At 40.1% G+C, this 21357-nt stretch overlaps 2 protein-coding genes across 3 annotated transcripts; both read right to left on the bottom strand.

Moving 5' to 3' along the window:
- Nucleotides 1–11699: 11699 nt before the first annotated feature.
- LOC112626662 (protocadherin beta-17) lies at nt 11700–14912 on the bottom strand. Its single transcript, XM_025388907.1, has one exon. The coding sequence runs from the start codon at nt 14760–14762 to the stop codon at nt 12372–12374; it is 2391 nt and encodes a 796-aa protein (XP_025244692.1). The 5' UTR covers nt 14763–14912; the 3' UTR covers nt 11700–12371.
- Nucleotides 14913–17261: 2349 nt separating this feature from the next.
- On the bottom strand, nt 17262–20888 carry PCDHB6 (protocadherin beta 6). 2 transcript variants are annotated; one of them, XM_025388916.1, is made up of 2 exons: nt 20457–20722; nt 17262–20251 (listed from the first exon to the last, which is right to left on the bottom strand). In XM_025388916.1, exon 2 carries the CDS (start codon nt 20078–20080, stop codon nt 18104–18106), a length of 1977 nt encoding a protein of 658 aa, XP_025244701.1. In that variant the 5' UTR covers nt 20081–20251; nt 20457–20722; the 3' UTR covers nt 17262–18103. The 2 variants fall into 2 exon arrangements, with proteins under 2 accessions (XP_025244701.1, XP_025244700.1); XM_025388915.1 differs by having other exon boundaries at nt 17262–20888.
- Nucleotides 20889–21357: the final 469 nt, after the last annotated feature.

The following is a 21357-nucleotide window of genomic DNA, read 5'->3' as shown; positions in this document are numbered from 1 at the left end:
TTTTAGGTATTTCAGATTTTCTTTTACTTACCATATATTGGGAGCATTATTGTGCATTAATTATATTTTCTTTTTCAATTTTTTCTTGAAGTTAATAATTGTCTTGCCTTTTCATTTATTGATTTTTTTATCCCTATCACTTATTCATCCCACAGATACAATTGCCTCGCAGCACAATTTTCCCCATAGTCATTTCCATTCCTCCTGAGACTTCAATTTTTCTTTGAATAGGGCAGTTGCTTTCTATGCCTACTGCACAGCTATCATTCTGGATTTTTTCTTTGCTCTCATTCTTGGAATTCTTTGCCTTTTATACTGGATGTGTTTGCTAGTTCTGGGATTTTATAACTTGCCCTTTTTCAGTTTACTCTGTGGAATTAACTAGACCACATCCTCCAGTAGGTTCATATGATTGAAAAGATGATACAATGTTAAGAGGATTGCTAATGATATCCTTCAAAATCCCTGTCTCTCGAGTCAAATAGCTCCTTACTGGACTAGTTGTTCATTATGCCTGAGACTCAGTTGTCATCCTGGGATCCTCCTTCAACATCACCCAGAGATTCATTTCACTTCTGTCCTGTTTTGGATCTTCTCATTTCTGTTTCTTCTGTCTTGAATTGGGCTCTCATTTTGATAGCTATCTTCCAGTAGTTTTCAGAGAAGAGTGTTTCAGAGTTAAATGTTTTTGTGATCTTAAATGTACTAAAATGTCTTTATTCTACCCTCAAACTTAATTAGTAGTTTGACTAAGTATAGAGTTTTAGCTTGAAAATAATTTTTCTTCAGAATTTTTGTTTTGTCAATGAGATTTCCAAGCCAATCTGTTTGCTAAGAAGTCTAAAGCTAATCTTATTTCTTATCTTCTATGTGTCATTGTCCCAAGAATTTTAAAATTAAACAATTACATGTTTTGGCTTGGGGTTATTTTCCATCCATTGTACAGTATAATTGATGAGACATTTCATATAGGAAACTAATTTCCTCCTGATCTTAGAAATCTCCTTAAATTATTTCATTAGTAATCTAACTCCCATTCCTTTTTTAGAATTTCTGTAATTCAGATGTTAGACCTCTGGTATGGTTCTCTAGTTTCTTTATTTTTTTCTCTTCTACTTGCCATTTTAAAATATTTTTGCAGTATTTTCTTGAACGTTTTCTTAACTTTGTCTTCAAGCCCTTATATTGAGATTTTTATTTCTTTATCAGGTTAGTATTTTCCTAGACTTATCTCTTTTATTTAAAGAGCTCTCTTTTGGACTTATTTCTTAGATGCAGTAACTTCTTTTTTCATCTGATGATATTAATAATAGCTTTTCCCCCAAGTTTTCTTCTTGCTGCAGACTTTCCATTTTCTCCAAGTTACCTTTTTACTCTTTGCTTTTCTTTAATTTCTGTATGCCTTTTCAGAAACTTTCTTCATGTGTTTGTTCTTAATTTAATTTGGGAGACTACAGAGCTGAGTGATGGCTCTGAGTAGGTTCATAATTCTTGTCCACTTTGAGTTTTCATTCTAAAGTGAACTGGGAGCACTGATGGATGGGGAAACCTCAATGTCAGTGTGATTAGGTCTTTCTAGTTGGACTGGCCAGATTACCGCACTCTTTAAAATCCCCCATCCAAAAGGAAAAGATATAGATTGGAAAAGGTGAAGGATTAAGTGGGTGAAGAGGAGTACAGTTTTGCATCAGGATAGGCTAAGTTATGCTTCAATACCAAACAACTTCCCCAAATCTCAACAGCTTAACACAATGAAAGTTGATTTCTTTCTTATACTATATACCCTATATAGTTCAGCCTGGGGCCCTCCTCACTGCAGTCAGTCAAGGATCTAAACTTGTGAAGATTCCATCTTCACATATACTTCCGTGATCGCTATAGTGGGAAAAGAAAATGTGTTAAACCGTGCCTCCAAAAACTTCAGCCCAGAATGGATATATGTCACTTCTCACATTTTATTAACCAAAGAAAATTACATGGCTACACATATTTAAAAAGAAATAGAATTGAAATTCTACCATATGTCCAAGAAGGGGAGAACCAAAATATTTGTAATTGGTTCTAATGACTATCATAGCATTTTAACAATCAACCAGAATTCAATATTTAGATGGTTACTTACTTTTGCTATCCATATTACCCATGCCCTCCATTTTGTTGGCAGCACCTCTCATATAATAACCCTGCTTTTTGTACTCATCAGAAAATAAAACTCCAGACTTCTGTTAGGGTCAAGGGGATAGGTAGGTTACTCAGTGACTGGAGTGGGGAAATGTGATCTAACTGCTAGAGATTTAACTGCTTTACAGGGAGCTTTAACACAATCTTTTTTATTTGGCATGCTACTATCATTTCCAGAGGATCTAGGATTGACATTTAAGATGCCTCTGTATGTCCCACCATCTAAACAGAATTGATTCTAGACCCATAGTCTAAACAGGATTGATTCTCAGCTCTTCCCATTTACACTACAACTGGTAGTTGATTTGTCAGGTCTACTAAATCATTCATCTGTTTTCCAACTTCTAAGAGTTTTCCCTGTTGTCTTCTACATTATTCTCTTCATCCTTATTAAGTTTGTTTCTGAAAATATCTGTTCACTTTTTCTTAGTGCATTTTTAGAGGGAGCCAAATGAAAGGTACATGTCTCATACATCAGTTATACATAGAACCTAAAATATCCTTGGCTTTTTTAAAGAAATAACTTTTTGTTTAATTGGTCAAATATTATGTGGTTTTCTTCTGTATAATCAATTTGTGCTTTCATATTTTTAATTCATTCCTGTAATTTTCCTTATTTTAAAAAATTCTTGTTTTTATTCTGAGTCATTTACTTTGTCCCTTTTTTCTCAATAAACCTTGATTTCTAAAATATGCATGTAAGTTTTACATTTTTCTCTATTCACCTTTTTACTCTTACCTTAAATATCACTTTATTAAAGAAACTTCTTATATCAGCTAGAATTATATTCTATATAACTTATAGATCTACGTTCTATATCAAATTAGCCTGAAGTTACAGACAAAGTCATAATAACAATGACTTAAACAAAATATAAAAGAAGGCTAGTGGCTGAAATGCACTCCATGATATCTGGGACCCAGTCTGGTTCCATCATTGATTTGCTATCTTCAGGACATGGCCTTTACTTCATTGTCCAATATAGTTGCCTAATAACCAGTCATTACATCCCCATTCATGCCAACAAAAAGAGGAAGGAAAGGGTGTGCTTTCACTTTTTTAAAAGATTATTTCCATAAGGTACTCCATGGCACTCGTGCTTGCGTTTATCTCACAGTCTATGATTGAGTTACAAGATGACATCTGGCTTCAAGAGAGGTTGAAGAATATAATCTATAGCTCACATACCTACATAAGCAGCTAAAATCAGAAGTATATTAGTAATAAATAAGGGGAGAATGTATATTTGGGTTAAAGTAGCCATCTATATCATACCCACTTAGACCTGACCTATTGCCCCAACTGCCCACTAGGAACAGATAGGGTCAAAAAAATTATCCAGTTCAGAGCAGTTATTAAAGGAACATATGACTGCCTCTCTCCTTATTGGCGGTGTGGCTTGTATCCAAAAGAATTCTTGTTCACTGAATGCTAAGCCTATGAAGCAATAGAGAAATTAATTCAAGTGCTAGGACAAGGCCTTTGAACAATGTTTCCCCAGTGTACTATACGGAATATGCCATCAATTCCTGTTTCATTTTATAAATTTTTTAAAAATTCAGGGTCTAGAAAGCATAAAACTCCATTTTTCAGACTTCTTAGAATTATTATTCTGTATGTAAATTAGGTTTTACCAATGAGATTCCTTCATGTGAGTCTTAGAATACAGGCAAAGGTTGTCTTCCACTGTTCACCAATAAGGTCAGAAAGATGTGAATGCTTGCAGCCAAGTCAGCATTCCTCTGTTTAGCCATCACCTTCATAGGGAACTGGAGACCACTGTGGCATCCAGACACTCTGTGTCAGTGTGCAGCCATCAGTTTTGGAGGTGGGAGAGGGCACTGTGGGAGCAACAACTTTGGTAGTAGTAGTAGCATCAGCTTCCTGATTCCTGTGCTGCAGCTGTGGTCATATGCCTTCAAAACCATTTCAGTGCTGACTGTCTTTCTTCTGCTTGTCCAGTTCTTCCAGTGATTTTATATAAGCATCTAAGTTCTTGTAGCTGATATGCTTTTTGGTTTTGGTTAGAGACACACAGAATGGTTTTTGGTTTTTGTCCTGAACTCTGAATAATTCATCCAAACTCAAAATTTTATTCCTTCACTCAAATTATAAGTAATAGGAGCCTCTCAATTAGAGTTCGTAAAAGGAAAAAAAGTGTGAAACATAAAATCATCAAAGCTTTAAGGTACTAGTCCCTTAATCTGATACAACTTAGTTTAAGAATAGGGGAGAATAAAAAATTTCTGATGTACTCCTGACAGACTAAAGATAAAAGTGTTTGATAAATTTGATGTATATCTTTTTTAAAAAGCAGAACATGGTCTGAAGGTGAATAAAAATCTTTCTTCCTCCCTTCATGTGTAACACAGTAAGTCAAAATTAGTTTTAAAAATGTATTATTTGTAAAGAAATAATAAAGGGCTCAACATCACATTGTAAATGTTAAAAATGAAAGCTGGGTCACATATTTTAAATGACATATTATTAGGTGAACAAAGCAAGTATCAAATACTATAAATAATAAATGGGTATTTTATAAAGATAAATAAAATATTTTGTTATCATGTTTAGGCTTACTAAGCCAGATAAAATAACAGACTGAAATGTATTTATTACTTTATTCAACATTCATTCACCTATATTTATTTCAGTACAGCCATGTGCTGCATAACAATGTTTGGTCAACCGTGGATGGCATATACAATGGTGGTCCTGGAAGATCATAATGGAGCTGAAAAATTTTTGTTGCCTAGTGATGCTATACCTATAGTAATGTCATAGTGCAATGCATTATCTGTTCTATGTTTAGATACACAAACACCATTGTGTTATAATTTTATCTCGTAGTCAGTACAGTAACATGATGTACAGGTTTGCAGCCTAGGAACAATAGGCTCTACTGGGTATCCTAGGTGTGTATAGTAGGCTACATTATCTGGATTTGTGTAAGTACACTCTATGATGTTGGAACAATAATGAAATTGCCTGATGACACAGTTTTCAGAATGTATTTCTGCTATTAAGCAATGAATGGCTGTGTATATTTTTCTAAGCCCATAAGATAAAGAGCCCTCTCTGTGAAGAGAGTACTGTCTAGTGGAGAGGGGAGATTATTGATTTGTCTGAGCAGAGTACTCAGTTGATGAAACATTGGATTCAATGTATGTAAAGGAAAAATAGCCTAATTAATACATAATGGAAATGGTGGAAAAACTGAATCTTCAGGTTGAATAAACATTAGACAGAGCTTGTCATTTCTGAAAATGATAGTATTGATAATTCGTATGACCCTCATAAGGAAAACAAAATATAACGGACAAAACTTAAGAAAAAACTTCTAAACTAATGAAGAGCCAAAAACATAGTAGAAAATGGCAGAAAAAGCCCAATTTCTTATGGAAGCCTGTAATAGAGGGGTAAACAAAGTATCAGAACAACAGTTCTCATGCTCTCAGGGAATTTAAAAATATTTGTACTCAGGCTTTGATCTGAAGCTATGTGGGATTAAAGAAATATAAATCAAGGCTCAGGTGTAACCACAGTTGCAGCATATTATAGAAAGATCCTCTTCATATTAAGGGACCCCTCAGGGATACATCCATAATGTAAATACAGTGTAAACACAAGCAATCTAAACCTGCCCTCAGCCTCCAACTCCAGGGAATTACATAGAAATCTCCCTGATGTTAAGCAGAGGAGAAGAAAAAGAAAAAAAAAAAAAACCATGCCTGGGAAGTTGTATCTACATATTGGGGTGTGTGTGTGTATTGAGATGGGGTCTTACTATACTGCCTAGGTGGGTATAGAACTCCTGAGCTCAAGTGATCTTCCCACCTCAGCCTCCTGAGTAGCTGGGACTACAAGTGCGCACCACTGCACGTGGCCCTCTTGTGTATTTGTATTTTGAATATACATAGGTTGAGATGCAAGGAGCCTCAAGCCATTTAATTAATTTGTGATGGTCCACTATTGATAGTGTTTCCAATATCCTGGCTGAAACAAATGAAGGTCTCCTTTGAAAGATGGAACATGTGCAACCTAGGCTTTGTAGATACCCCACAAATAAATTTTCAAGGGCAATCAACCATGCATGTCCTACAAAGAAACAAAGACATCATGCATGAGAAGGAGCAGAAACAAAATAGAGTAGGCATAGGCCCACACAAACTTCAGATATTAGAACTATAAGGCAGATTTTAAAACAAAATATACTTACCATATATAAATAAATGATATACTTGAAAATATCTGCATGAGCAGATTGAAAAGGCACAAGGAGTTCCAGGGAAAAGTAATGTGTAATTACCATAATCAAGACACAATCTGATAAAGATAATGAATTTCAAGGATAGAAAACAAGTTACCTACAGGTGAAGCAAACAGGCTTCAGAATTTCCCTGAGCAACATTTCATACCAAAACAGAATTGAAATGTCTACAAGATTCTGAGGGAAATAAATTATGGCTCAACTATTTTATACATAGCCAAGCTGTTGCTCAAGTACAAAGACAACAATGCAGCAAACAGGAAAGAATTCATTAAACCTTGTGCTAGTACTGATGAATTCTTACTGAAAAAAATACTACTTAAGGATAAAAATCAAGTGACTTATAGATGACTGTAGAAACTATGACAGAAGAACTAATGTTATATTTAATGTCAACAAATCTTTGAGGAAAAGAAAATCCATTGAAAAATTTTATACCCTGCTAAACTGTATTTCTCAAGCATGTGAAAATATACAGCACCTATGAACTCTTATCTAAAGACTGACATCTAATGAAATCAAGCAAATCAAGCAATAAAACAACATAAATGATTCAGGTACAGGAAAACTAGCACAATATGACTGACAGTAAGGACTGCATTTTACTCTGGTTTGAGCACACTAGTTTTTCTCAATTTTTTCCTGAAACTTTATGTAAATGATAGAGGGCAAGGGTTTAAAATAAACAAAGCTATAAAGACAAAAATAATGGGGAGAGAGTAAACCGTAGGGGAGAGATGTCACAAAAATTTTGGAAGATGCGAAGCACAGAGACAATTGGTAACTGACAGTTTTCTTTTTGCTCTCAAATGAAAAGGAGGAAAGTTAGTAAGAAAATCAAATCTAGCCAAAGTAATAATCCAGATTGAGGACCCAGGGAGAGGCTAAAAACAACACTGGCTGAAAATATATATAAGGAGTATTTAGATCTGAGAATTCCTTTCCTAGTCAGTGAAGCAAGGCACTTTCCCTTTTCTCATCATGGCAGAAAATCGGAGGTGTAATATCCATAGTGGTTTAATAGGGAGGGCTCTGGACTACAGGACAACAGCACAACTTAGGTCAGGACTGAGATCTTAGTGAGAAAGTGGGCTAAAAAAAAATTAAGACACTTTCTCTCAAACCAAGGAGCTTACAGAGTGCTAGGTGTCAAGTTTATAGTAACTTCCATCCTACCCATCCTTACTGAATTCCTCTCTGAAGAACAATGTGAGCCCAAGAGCGAAGACTTACAGATATTGACATTTTTTCTCCAAATAAAATGTTCCCTGTTTCGTTACCCTAAGGTGAGGTCCACCACTCAGTTAGTCTCACCCAAACATACAATGTTTATCAACTTTTAAGTGCCTTATTTTATAAAAGGAAAAAATAGCCTGGGAACGGTGGCTCATGCCTGTAATCCCAGCACTTTGGAAGGCTGAGATGGGTGGATCACCTGAGGTCAGGAGTTTGAGACCAGCCTGGTCAACATGGTGAAACCCCATCTCTAATAAAAATACAAAAAAATCAGCTGGGCGTGGTGGCAGGCGCCTGTAATCCCAGCTACTCAGGAGGCTGAGGCAGGAGAATCACTTAAACCCAAGAGGCGGAGGTTGCAGTGAGCTGAGATTGTACCACTGCACTCCAGTCTGGGCGACAGAGCAAGACTCTGTCTCAAAAAAAAAGAAAACAATACATAATTGGGCTAATCAAAATTTTAAAAAATCTTTTTTACTTCAAAGGACACTACCAGTAAAGTGAAAACACAACTCAGAGAATGGCAGAAAGAATTTGTAAATCATGTATCTGATAAGAGTCTAGTATCTAGAATATGTAAAGAACTACTAACATTCCACAATTAAAATATTTTAAAAATTAGATTAGATAACTGGCAAAGAATTTGAGTATACATTTCTTTAAAGAAGATATTCCAATGAACAATAAACATATGAAGAGAAATATAACATCATTAGTCATTTAGGAAATGCAATTCAAACCACAATAGGATACTACTTCACACCTTCTAAGATGGCTATAATAACAAAAAATAAGTGTTGGTGAGGATGTAGACAAATTGGAACCCTCATACACTGTTGAGAGGAAAGTAAAATGGTATAGTCACTTTGGAAAGCAGTTTGATAATTCCTCCAAAAGTTATATAGAGTCAGTATGTGACCCAGTAATTCCAATCCTAGGTATACACCCAAGAGAAATGAAAATATGTTCACACAAAAACCCATACATGAATGTTCCTAGCAGCATTATTCATAATAGCCAAATCGTGGAAATAAACCCAAATGCCCACCAACTGATGAACAAACAAAATGTGGTACATTCATACAATGGGATATTATTTAGCCATAGAAAAGAACAAAGTGCTGATGCATGCTATAACATGAATGAACCTTGAAAACATTATGTTAAGTGAAAGAAGCCAGACATATTCTGTGATTCAATTTACATGAAATGTCTAGAACAGGCAAATCCAAAGAAACATAAAGTTGATTAGTGGTTTCCAGGGGCTGGAAGGAGGAGGGAATGGGGATTGACTGCTTATGCGTAACAGGTTTCTTTTTTGTGCTGATGAAAATGTGAAAAATGTTCTGGAATTAGATAGTGGTAATAATTGTACAGCCCTTGGAATATACTAAAAACCACCAAACTCAATTTTTAAAAAAGTGAATATTATGGTATGTGAATTGTATCTCACCAAAGAATTTTAAAACTGCAAGGCTACTATAGAAATAAATATGCAGAGACCAAAAAAAAGCTTTTTGAAAGTAAAATGATGATAGCAAAAGCTCAAAATTCAGCCATAGAGGAAATTTACTGGAATCCAGGAAAATAAAGACAGAAGATAGAACAAGGATAAGAAAAATTAAATATCAAACCAGGTTACTATACAACTAACAGAAATTGTAGAATAAAAAACCAAAAACCATTTAGTAGAGGAAATAATTTTTTAATTAAAAAAACCCTAACAAGCCTGTTCTAGTCTGAAGAACATGTGTCAAGATTGGCAAGTCTCATTGAGTAATTAGTGCAATAAAAGACCAAAATTCTTACACTATGACACAATGATGAAATTCTAGAACACTGGAGATACGTACAAGAACCTTAATATATCTGGAGCAGGGTTTCTCAGCTTCAGCACTGTTGGCAGCTGTGACCATCAAAAATGTTTGCAGACATTGCCAAAAGTTTGATAATTGCCAAACATTTACCAAAGATGGCAAAATTGCCATTGGTTGAGAATCAGGGATCTAGAAGGAAAATAAAGTTTCTCAGAAAAGAATGAGTAATCAGAATGTTGATGATCATCTCAACTTTGGTGATTAGAAGACAACAGAGGAATGTCTTCAAAATACTAGCAGCAAATAATTCCTAACCTATAATTCCACACCCAACAAAATCTTCAAATGGACATTTGAGTTTCTGACATCTGAAATTTTTTATATTCAAATGATCAAAAGATTTATTACCAAATATTCTTCTGACAGTTAAGGGAGAAAACCAAACAAGAGGAAGATGTAACATCCAGAAGAGGAAATCAAATGCAAGAGGAAGATAAATTCCCAAGTTGGTGGGAAAAGCAAACTGCCAGCTGTGCAGTAGGTCTAGAGAGCAAACAATGTACAATGGAACAAGACTCTGAATAGCTCCAGGATGGCTCCAGGAAAAAAGAATAGAACCAATAGATTTCTTTATGAGTTTAACTTAAGCTTCAGACTTTACAAAATTTGTGGATAATTTTTTAAAATGTACATAGAAAAGTAGTTGAAAAAGAAGGCAATTATGACCTTAAAGGTAAAAAATAGGCTTTTTCCTTTTACTCTTAAGGCTTAGGTGTAAGTAACATTTTTATGGTGAAAATTATATAAACATTATCTAAACAGAATTTTGATATTGCTAGGTAGAGGAAATGTGCAAGTTGTGTGTGTGTCTGTGTGTGTACCCCTTAAAAACTGGATATCCAAAACTGGGATTTGAGAAAAAGCACTTTATAAGCATATGTGATTTTAAAAATAGGGAAGTAAATATGGGAAAACACATAAGAACATCAAAAGTGGTTACCCTGGGCAGTCAGACTTGAATAAAATTGAAAATAAAGTAGCATTATATGACTTTTAAGTTAAAATTTAAAAAATATGAAATGCTGGCCAGGTGTGGTGGCTCACACCTGTAATTCCAGCACTTTGGGAGGCCGAGGAAGGTGGATTACCTGAAGTCAGGAGTTCGAGACCAGCCTGACCAACAGGTGAAACCCCATCTCTACCAAAAATACAAAATCAACCAGGCACGGTGACACATGCCTGTCATCCCAGGTACTTGGGAGGCTGAGGCAGGAGAATTGCTTGAACCCGGGAGGTGGAGGCTGCAATGAGCCAAGATCGCGCTACTATACTCCAGCCTGGGCAATAAGAGTGAAACTCCGTCTAAAAAAACAATATGAAATGCCTAAACAATTATGGTAAGTATTCTTTCAAAATGTATTGTAAATGTTATAAGTATTGATAAGGTAATATATATTTAATTCTAAAAGGATAAGTAAGATTAAGAAAGAAGAGAAAGGGTATAAAATGTTTATCTGCTCATTTTTAAGCAGGTGGTTAAGTAATGCTAATGTCTTAATATGCATCTAATCTTGCTTTTTAAACTTTACAGGGACTACTTATCAAAGCTTAAGCAAGTTCTATAGTTTCACACTTCGTTTTATTGTATTCAATCTGATCATTTTAATCAGAAGCTATCAATTTATTCTAGATCATTTTATAAAATTATTTTCATCTATTACTTTATTCTTATATGCATCCATTGAAATATTTTAGAATTATGTTGACTTAATGAAATTAGTTCTGATGGTGGAATAATGATGCTAATTTGCTTTCTTTTGTACTTACTGTATGTTTGAATCATACGTTTATATATTTATTTATTTATTTATTTATTTTTGAGATGGAATCTGTCTCTGTCACCCAAGCTGGACTGCAGTGGCATGATCTCAGCTCACTGCAACCTCCACCTCCCAGGCACAAGGAATTCTCCTGCCTTAGCCTCCCGAGTAACTAGGATTACAGGCACTCACCACCATGCCCAGCTAATTTTTGTGTTTTTAGTGGAGATGGGTTTCATCATGTTGACCAGACTGGTCTCGAACTCCTGACCTCAGGTGATCCACCCACCTCGCCTCCCAAAGTGCTAGGATTACAGATGTGAGCCACTGCACCCGGGTTGCTATATATTAATTTAAAAGAAGGAGAATCATTATTTACATACCAAAGCCATTTATTATTTTTTTAAAAAGCAATCACAAGTCAACCAACCTTTTTTCTATTATTTTTTCATGTAATAGGAGTTGAATCCTTTAGAATAACACCCGATGGTCTATAAATATCAATTTTGAAAGAAAAAATTCAAGAGAGAAAACATCACGTAGGTAAAATATTGGTTCATTTGAGGGAAGAGTAGTGTTTTTGAAACAACACAACAGAAATGCAACAATTTACAAGATTACTAAAATTTTTGTATAAATGAAAAGTATTTTTTAAACTAAAAGCTGTGATTTACAATAGACTTAGAGTCATGCTGATGATAATCAGAAAGTTAGAAACACCATTCTCTTAATCATAACGTATGAATGAACAAGTTCAAATATTGGAAACCTGAAAACACCTCTGAGTTCCAAAATCTGACCAAACAAAAACAACAACCCTAGGAAACACCATTTATCTGCTATTGTGTGCACATGCTATAACTAACATAGCTGACAACCACCACAACAAAAATTAGAGGGAATGGAAAATAGTCCAGCAGGCTGAAATAGCTATAAATGTAACAGCCATTACTAATGTGTGAATATGTGACTGTGTGAATGAGAGAATTGGGAACTTACAGATGAATAGTGAATTCTATGATTTATCACGACCTGTTGTCAGATTCCTAATTGAACCCAAAATCATTCCTGGAGTTGGAGTTTGCCTCGCTGTCCCTGCCAGTCCCTTCACCCAAGAAGTTGGGAAGTATCGGTTTAAGAAACTTGAACTGGCTCTCAGAGCTTTCTGCCAGGTAAACTTCATACTGATAATTCTGGGACAGGGTCCCGGTGCCGCTCACGTCCACCAGATGCCCTGGAAAGGCGCCCTCGGGCACCAAGTAGCGACCCACCGAGGCCGCCCTGCTCCTCCTGCACAGCCGCACCGCCACGAACAGGAGCACCGACAAGAGGAACAGCGACGACACCGAAGCCAACGCGACCACCAGGTAGACGGTGAGCGAGTCGGCCTGGGCTTGGGCCGAGGCCGCCTCCGGGAGCGGCAGGTAGGGCTGGGAGAAGCCGTCCACCAGGAGCACGTGCAACGTGGCAGTGGCCGAGCGCGGAGGCTCGCCATTGTCCTTGACCAGCACCACCAGCCTGTGCTTGGCCGCGTCGCGCTCGCTCAGCAGCCTGGCGGTGCGCACCTCGCCATTGTGCGCCCACACACCAAAGAGCCCGGGCTCTGTGGCCTTGAGCAGCTGGTACGACAGCCAGGCGTTCTGGCCCGAGTCGCCGTCCACCGCCACCACCTTGGTCACCAGATAGCCCGGCTCGGCCGCCCGGGGCACCAGCTCGGTGCAGGGCGCGGAGCCGTTCTGCAGTGGGTACAGCACGAAGGGCGAGTTGTCATTGGTGTCCCGCACCAGCACGCGCACCAGTGCCTCGCTGCTCAGCGCCGGGAAGCCGCGGTCTGTGGCGCCCACGCGGAACTCGAACTCCTGCAGGGCCTCGTAGTCCAGCGATCGGAGGGCAAACAGGTGGCCGTTGTCTGCGTTGATGGAGACCAGGGAGGCGAGGGGCAGGTGCGGGTCCTGGGGCGGCAGCAGCGAGTAAGTGACCTGGGCGTTGGTGCCTGAGTCTCTGTCTGTGGCGCTGACGCTGCCGATGTGCAGGGCGGGGCTGTTGTTCTCGCGGACAAACAGGTTATAGGAGGTTTGGGTGAAGGCGGGGGCGTTGTCGTTGATGTCGGAGACCCGCACGGTTATGTTGTACTCGGTTTTCAGCCTGGGTGTCCCCAAGTCTGTGACAGTAATGGTGATGTTGTACTCAGCCCAGCTCTCTCTATCTAGCGCTCCTTCCGTTAACACGGTGTAGAAATTTTCTAGAGTAGGCTTTATAAGGAAAGGGAGGTGGTCTTGGATGGAACACATCATTTTTCCATTGTTCCCAGAGTCCGGATCCGAAATTCCGAAAACAGCGACCACTGTTTCTGGGGAGTTTTCTGGGATATCACTGATGAGTAAGGACATGGTAAGTTCCGGTGCGTTGTCGTTTATATCCATCACTTCTATAGCTACGGTGCATTTTCCTGAAAGACCCCCACCGTCTGAGGCCTCAACTTCCATATGGTAAGATTGAATTTCCTCAAAATCCAACGCCTTTTTTAATCTAATTTCTCCCGTGATTGAGTTTATTTCAAAGGCCTGAATGATTTGATTTGAGTATTGAAAAAATGAGTAGGAGAACTCCCCGTGGGTCCCAGCATCTAAATCCCTGGCAGAGACGGTGATGACGAGGGAACCTATAGGGGCGTTTTCTGGGACCTGCACCTCGTAGAGCCGCTGAGTAAATTCAGGGACGTTGTCATTGATATCTACAATCACTATGAGAACATGGGAAGTCCCAATTCTGGGCGGTGACCCACCATCCAGCGCTGTGAGGGTTAACCTGAGCTGGGGCTGCTCCTCGCGGTCCAGCGCTTGATCCAGCACGAGCTCTGGGTATTTCTTGCCGTCGCTGTGATTGCGAGTGAAAAGGTGGAAATAGGAGTTGGTGCTAATTGTGTAGTTCTGAACTGTGTTGCTACCTACGTCCAAATCTTGAGCTATTTTCAAAGGAAATGAAGTCCCTGGATGGCTGCCTTCAGAGATTTTCAGGAGGATTTCATTTTCCAAGAATTCTGGGGCATGGTCATTTACATCTTGGAGCTGTAGTTCACCTTGAATAAACTGCACCGGATTTTTCAATAACATCTGGAAATGCAGTATACATGGATCTATGTCACTGCACAACTCCTCCCGGTCCAATTTTTCTTTTAGGAGCAAATTCCCACTCTTCTGTTCGAGCTGCAAATACTGTTTATTCCCTTTGGAAAGAATCCGGGCGCCCCTTGCGGCCAGTTCCCCTACACCCAGCCCCAGATCTTTTGCTAAGTTGGCCACAAAAGAGCCGCTGTCCCTCTCTTCTAGAACTGAATACTTAATGGTAGCGCTGCCCGCCTCCCACAGAAGTAATAAGAAAATAATGGCGGTCACTTGCCTTTTCTCTGGTGCTTTGGGGAGCGGCGTCTCCATCATTCCTCAGGGTCCAAAAGATGCCGTATTAATCACAAAATAATTGCTTTACAGCCAACTCAGCTATCTTGATTTAAATATCTTGAGTTAGTTCTTTTTAACATGGACCGACATGGGATGGCTGCCTCTCTGAAACCTTCTGTCCCCAGTGGTGAAAAAGTGTTTCCTTTTCGAGCTGCCAGAAAACCCGCACAGCTTTTAAGGAGACACTGATGCTGCAGTTTTTCACTCTTAGCCTGCAGCGCCACCAAGCGTTCTGCTTTACAACTTCAGATAATTTTCATTTCAAAGCACACTGTATACTATGATAGCTAAAACATAAAGCAGGCCTTTTAGGTCATAGCCTGTTATATACTCCCTTTTCCCCCCGCCTATTATGTGGCCTTGTTCAGGTAGCTAAGAATGGTTGTTACAGCAAAAGTAATGTCTATATCTGTATTCATCTTCCTTATAAAGGTGCAAGTTCAGCACACAAAACTCTGCTCCAGGCAAATTCATTTATTAACAAGTATTTACCTGTACGGACATTCATGTAGCTTCTTGGGATAATACAGTAAATGAAACATAAAAATTCTTGCTCTTGGAGAATTTACATTCTATTAAAAATGCTAATTTGTTCTATTTTACTGGAAGAAATCATGAACTTTCAAAATCTAGTTTCACTCTCAAATTGCAATGTGCCTGTAACTCCTGAAAGAAAATAAAAATATTGTTTCTTGTTAGTCTCTGGTCTACATAACCATTGTGGCTTTTTTTTTTTTTTTAGACACGGTCTCACGTTGTTGCCCAGGCTGAAGTGCAGTGGCCTCAATCTTGGCCCATTGCAACCTCTGTCTCCCAGGTTCAAGCGATTTTCCTGACTCATCCTCCTGAGAAGCTGGGACTACAGGAGCGTGATACAACACCAGGCTAATTTTTGTAGTTTTAGTAGACATGACATTTCACCATATTGGCCAGGCTGGTCTCGAACTCCTGGCCTCAAGTGATCCGCCTGCCTTGGCCTCCCAAAGTGCTGGGATTACAGGCATGAGCTACCATACCTGGCCACCATTTAGGATTTTTTCCTTTATAAATTTATTATGTGCAATGCCCAGTGAAATTTAGAGAAAAAGGTGGTTTGTCTTATTAAAAATCAGTATAGGCTGGGTGTGGTGGTTCACACCTGTAACCCCAACACTTTGGGAGGTGGATCACTGGGGGCCAGGAGTTCGACACCAGTTTGGCCAATATGGTGAAACCTCGTTTCTACTAAAAATATAAGAATTAGTCAGGTGTGGTGGCACACACCTGTAGTCCCAGCTACTCGTGAGGCTGAGTCAGAAGAATCACTTGAACCCAGCAGGTGGAGGTTGCAGTGAGCTGAGATCATGCCACTGCACTTCAACCTGGGTAACAGAGCAAGACTCTGTCTCAAAAAAAAAAAAAAAAAAAAAAAAATCAATATAAGCTCAGAATCTACGCGATGTCTTTTCTACAAATGTAAAGAAGACAACAAAGTTGACAAAGTCAAAAATACACTTTCTGGGGAAGGGTATTGACCTGTCTGCATTGGACAGGATACCACCCCAGTGTACATTCTCTAGGATTAAGGGGATGGGGATATTGAAAAACACTACTGCTTCAACTAAAAGCCAAGTGACTGGAGTGAGAACAATGGAAGAAGGAATCTCACCAAGGAAGAATGCTGTTCTAAGGAGGAGAGGGTATATATCTGAGAACACAAAACAGTAAATGTTCTCCACACTTATTTAATCAGTTGGTAATCATCCATGACAGTCAGTTCACTTATCTGGACACAAAACACAGTCAAATGTAACGTAGTTCAGCCCAGTTCCACTTCAATTAAGGATAAAAATAAAATAGTTGGCCAGGTGTGGTGGCTCATGCCTGTAATCCCAGCACTTTGGGAGGCTGAGGTGGGTGGATCATGAGGTCAGGAGTTCGACACCATCCTGGTCAAGATGGGCAAACCCCATCTCTACTAAAAATATAAAAAATAGCTGGGTGTGGTGGCATGCACCTGTAATCCTAGCTACTAAGGAGGCTGAGGCAGGAGAATCACTTGAACCTGGGAGGCTGAGGTTGCAGTGAGCCAAGATCGTGCCACTGTGTTCCAACCTGGGCAACAAGAGCAAAACTCAAAATAAAATAAAATAGTCACTGAATGGTCATTTTAATATACATTGCTTACCTTTGATAGAAAGTTGAAAGAGGGATTTTTAAATGAAATATCACAAATACAACTGACACAAATAAGACTAAATATGGGATAAACTGTGAAGGTAAATGGTTTTATGGTTAATACAGGCAAATGATGCTTACACAACACTAGTAGGGAAAATCTGATGTTACCAAATAACCTGCCACTAATACCTTATTTAGATTTTGGTAGATACCAAATATCTTGAGACAGTGAGAGGAGGAGTTTGGCAAATATAATTTGAAAGCCCTTCAACTTTCAAATTGTTAAACAAAGACAAAAAGGTAAACCGTGCGGTTAAGAATTTTATTTTCTGTAGTGGTATGTAGGGTGAGTAGAAGAGTCAAGAGTGTTTTCTGTTTTGGAGGAAAGCAATAGTGATTTGACTAAGAAGTGATATTTCATACTTTCACTCATTGGCAAGGATATTTTGCTGTACAGAGGATATTAGCATTTTGCTGTAGATACAATAGTGTTTTTAAAAATCAGTACTAGAATGTTAGTAATGTTCAGCAAATATTTATTAAGCATTTATAATTGGTACGACTTTTTTTTTTTAAAGACCATCATGTTCTTACATGAGGCTCACAAACTAATGTGATGACACTTCAGTAAAGTCTATAGTCACAAAAATTTTGGATTGACTATTATGGGATACTAAAATATGCATAAGTATGAATGGCTACTTTAGTGTTTAGCCATCATTAGTTCTTATTTTTAGTGTTACACACTGTAGGAGTTACTGCAAAATGAGACACTGGAGGATTAAATAATATGAAATACTCACATTTTAAAAACAGTCCTACATAGCAATAGTGAAACAACTCTTACCAATAGCTAGAAATACAATCTTACTTAAGGATTTACAATACTTTTTTTGGGTGGGGGAAGAATAGATAATTTAATTTCAAAAGTTTAAAATTATGCAAATAAAAATTTACTTTGTGTTCATATTGTCAAGTACCCTCAAGTGAAGTAATAAACTCCTAAGCATGAACAGGAAATACTAAGATACCCAGTATCATACTTTATATAAAATTTCAACCTAAAGAATAGAGGTAAATTAAAAAAGAAACAGAACATGTAACTTTAAGTTAAAAGAGATCTCCAAACATAAGTAAGATTTAGTAAAATAATCCCACACTTAACTGAATGGGAAGCTATTCGGAAGGGCAGGGGTTTCTTCCATTTCTCTCTCAGTGCCCTGAGGAGGGAAGTTGGGGATAATCGGCTTCAGGAACTTGAACTCATTTGTTCCTGAGCCTCCCATCAGACACACCTCGTACTGGTAGCTCTGGGACAGGGTCCTGGTGCCGCTCACGTCCACCAGATGCCCTGGAAAGGGGGCCTCGGGCACCGAGCAGCGACCCACCGAGGCTGCCCTGCTCCTTTTGCACAGCCGCACCGCCACGAACAGGAGCACCGACAAGAGGAAGAGCGACGACACCGAGGCCAATGCCACCACCAGGTAGACGGTGAGGGAGTCGGCCTGGGCCTGGGCCGCGGCCGCCTCCGGGAGAGGCAGGTAGGGCTGGGAGAAGCCGTCCACTAGGAGCACGTGCAGCGTGGCGGTGGCCGAGCGCGGAGGCTCGCCATTGTCCTTGACCAGCACCACCAGCCTGTGCTTGGCCGCGTCGCGCTCACTCAGCAGCCTGGAGGTGCGCACCTCGCCATTGTGCGCCCACACACCGAACAGCCCGGGCTCCGTGGCCTTGAGCAGCTGGTACGACAGCCAGGCGTTCTGGCCCGAGTCGCCGTCCACCGCCACTACCTTGGTCACCAGGTAGCCCGGCTCGGCCGCCCGGGGCACCAGCTCGGTGCAGGGCGCGGAGCCGTTTTGCAGCGGGTACAGCACGAAGGGCGAGTTGTCGTTGGCGTCTAGCACCAGCACGCGCACCAGCGCCTCGCTGCTCAGCACCGGGGACCCGCGGTCTGTGGCGCCCACGCGGAACTCGAACTCCTGCAAGGCCTCGTAGTCCAGCGACCTGAGGGCGAACAGGTGGCCGTTGTCTGCGCTGATGGAGACCAGGGAGGCGAGGGGCAGGTGCGGGTCCTGGGGCGGCAATAGCGAGTAGGTGACCTGGGCGTTGGTGCCTGAGTCTCTGTCTGTGGCGCTGACACTGCCGATGTGCAGGGCGGGGCTGTTGTTCTCGCGGACGAACAGGGTGTAGGAGGTTTGGGTGAAGGCGGGGGCGTTGTCATTGACGTCGGAGACCAGCACGGTTATGCTCTGCTGGGTTTTCAGCCTGGGTGTCCCCAAATCAGTAACGGTGATGGTGATGTTGTACTCGGCTCTGCTCTCTCTGTCCAGTGCCCCATCTGTTACCAGGGTGTAGAAATTCTCCACGGAAGGTCTTAGTAGAAAAGGGAGATTGTTCTCTATTGAACAAATAACCTGTTGGTTATGCCCAGAGTCTGCATCTGAAACACTGAAAACTGCCACTATGATCTCTGGCAAGTTTTCTGGGATGGGGCTGATGAAGAACGACATGGTGAGTTCAGGGGCGTTGTCATTCACGTCCAGGACCCTGACGACTAAAGAACATTTTCCTGATAGGCCCCCACCATCTGTAGCCTCAACATCCACGTCATAAGACTGAACTTCCTCAAAATCCAAAGCCTTTCTCAACCGAATTTCTCCTGTGATTGCGTTTATTTCGAACGGTTGGTTGATGTCATCGACTTGAAACAGGGCGTAAGATACCTTCCCAAATGATCCTGCATCTAAATCTCTGGCTGAGACGGTAATAACCAGAGAGCCGAGGGGATTGTTCTCAGGGATTTGCGCCTCATAGAGCTCCTGAGCAAACTCGGGGATGTTGTCATTGATGTCCAAAACCTGGATGTGAATCTCGGAGGTCCCTGACCGGGGCGGAGACCCACCATCCAGCGCGGTGAGCGTTAGCGTGAGTCGGGGCTGCTCCTCGCGGTCCAACGGTTTGTCCAGCACCAGCTCCGGGAACTTCCTGCCTTCGCTGCGATTGCGGGTGAGAACGTGAAAGTGAGGGTTGGAGCTGATTGTGTAGCTCTGAAGGCCGTTGCTGCCAGTGTCTAAATCGTGTGCCATTTTCAAAGGAAATATCTTTCCTGGCATAGTAATTTCTGATATTTTCAGGAGCATTTCTCTGGCAGGGAATTCCGGGGCGTGGTCATTTATATCTCTGACTCGCAAGGAAGCCTGAAAAAACTGCAAGGGGTTTTCCAGTAACACTTGGAAAGGTAGCACACACGGCTCAGTGGAGCCACACAGTTCCTCCCGGTCCAGTTTTTCATTTAGCAGTAAATCATGGGTCTGTGGATCAAGCTGCAAATGTTGTCTGTTCCCTTTGAAAACAATCCGAGCTCCCCGTGCAGCCAGCTCCCCCACCCTCAGTCCCATGTCCTTTGTCAAGTTGGCCACAAACGTGCCACTTTCTGTCTCCTCCAATACGGAATACTGAATCGATTCAGAACCTACCTCTCCCCAAAGCATCAATAAAATGAAGAACGCCACTTGCCTTTTCTTGTTCTGTACTTTAGTTTGCATCGTGTCTATTGTCTGATTACAGAAGAAAAATCCTTTTCAGCTCCCAATCACCACATCCACCGTCGACCCTCTCAGATGTCTTTGCAGAGATTTTTAAATTCGTTCTTACAACTTGTCTGGCGACGACTGCCTTCCCGGACACATCTATCTCAGCTTTAGCTGTAAATGTGGTCTGTATTTTTACTTGGCTTCTGGGTGAAACAGAGTCCACCGAGTCTGCAGCGCTTTCATTCACTCTCTTAGCTTGTACCGCCACCTCGCGTTCAAACTAATAACTTCATGAGATGTTTCAGGTCAATAGCATTTCCGAAATCTGAGCATTATAAAGACTTTTAAGTCGAGTCAGTGTTTCTCGACTGAGTGCGTGGACCACATGCATAAATAATTGCTTGCGAGCTTTGGTTTCTTTGTGTGTACGTTTTTGCTTTTAAGCCAATTCCTGGGTTCACTCCCCTCTAGAACTTGAATCAAATTTCCTGATGGTGCTAATTAAGGAGAAAGATTGAAGTGCAGATTCTACACTTCAATCTTTCTCCTTTGATTCTTCAGCAGTGCAATTTATCTCTGATGAGCCATTTAATCCATGAGTCCAAGAGGTACACTATTTAATTGTCCCAACAAACAATGCAAAACAATGAAGTTTGTTAGCAACAATAATGATAAAATAAACAATAAATTATCTAAATTATACACTCATAAATGGCATGAACAAAAAACTTACTTTGTTATACAGTTACGCCTGCACAGTAAAAAGAACAATTAGGCTATTAGGAGGGAAACTGAGGCAAAAAAGTATTTATGATACACGTATATAAGTAAATTAAAGTATTTAAAAGAGGGACTAGAAGCAATCAAGTATTTGTCATAAGCAT

The sequence above is a fragment of the Theropithecus gelada genome, chromosome 6, assembly GCF_003255815.1.
Source record: "Theropithecus gelada isolate Dixy chromosome 6, Tgel_1.0, whole genome shotgun sequence".
NCBI classification, from domain to species: domain Eukaryota; kingdom Metazoa; phylum Chordata; class Mammalia; order Primates; family Cercopithecidae; genus Theropithecus; species Theropithecus gelada.
Note: the sequence above shows the minus strand (reverse complement) of the source record. Positions and strands in the feature narration are given on the sequence as shown.

Excerpts from the sequence above, each read along its gene's own strand:
- PCDHB6 (XM_025388915.1), bottom strand. The coding sequence starts at position 20,485 with ATGCAAACTAAAGTACAGAACAAGAAAAGGCAAGTGGCGTTCTTCATT.
- LOC112626662 (XM_025388907.1), bottom strand. The coding sequence starts at position 14,762 with ATGATGGAGACGCCGCTCCCCAAAGCACCAGAGAAAAGGCAAGTGACC.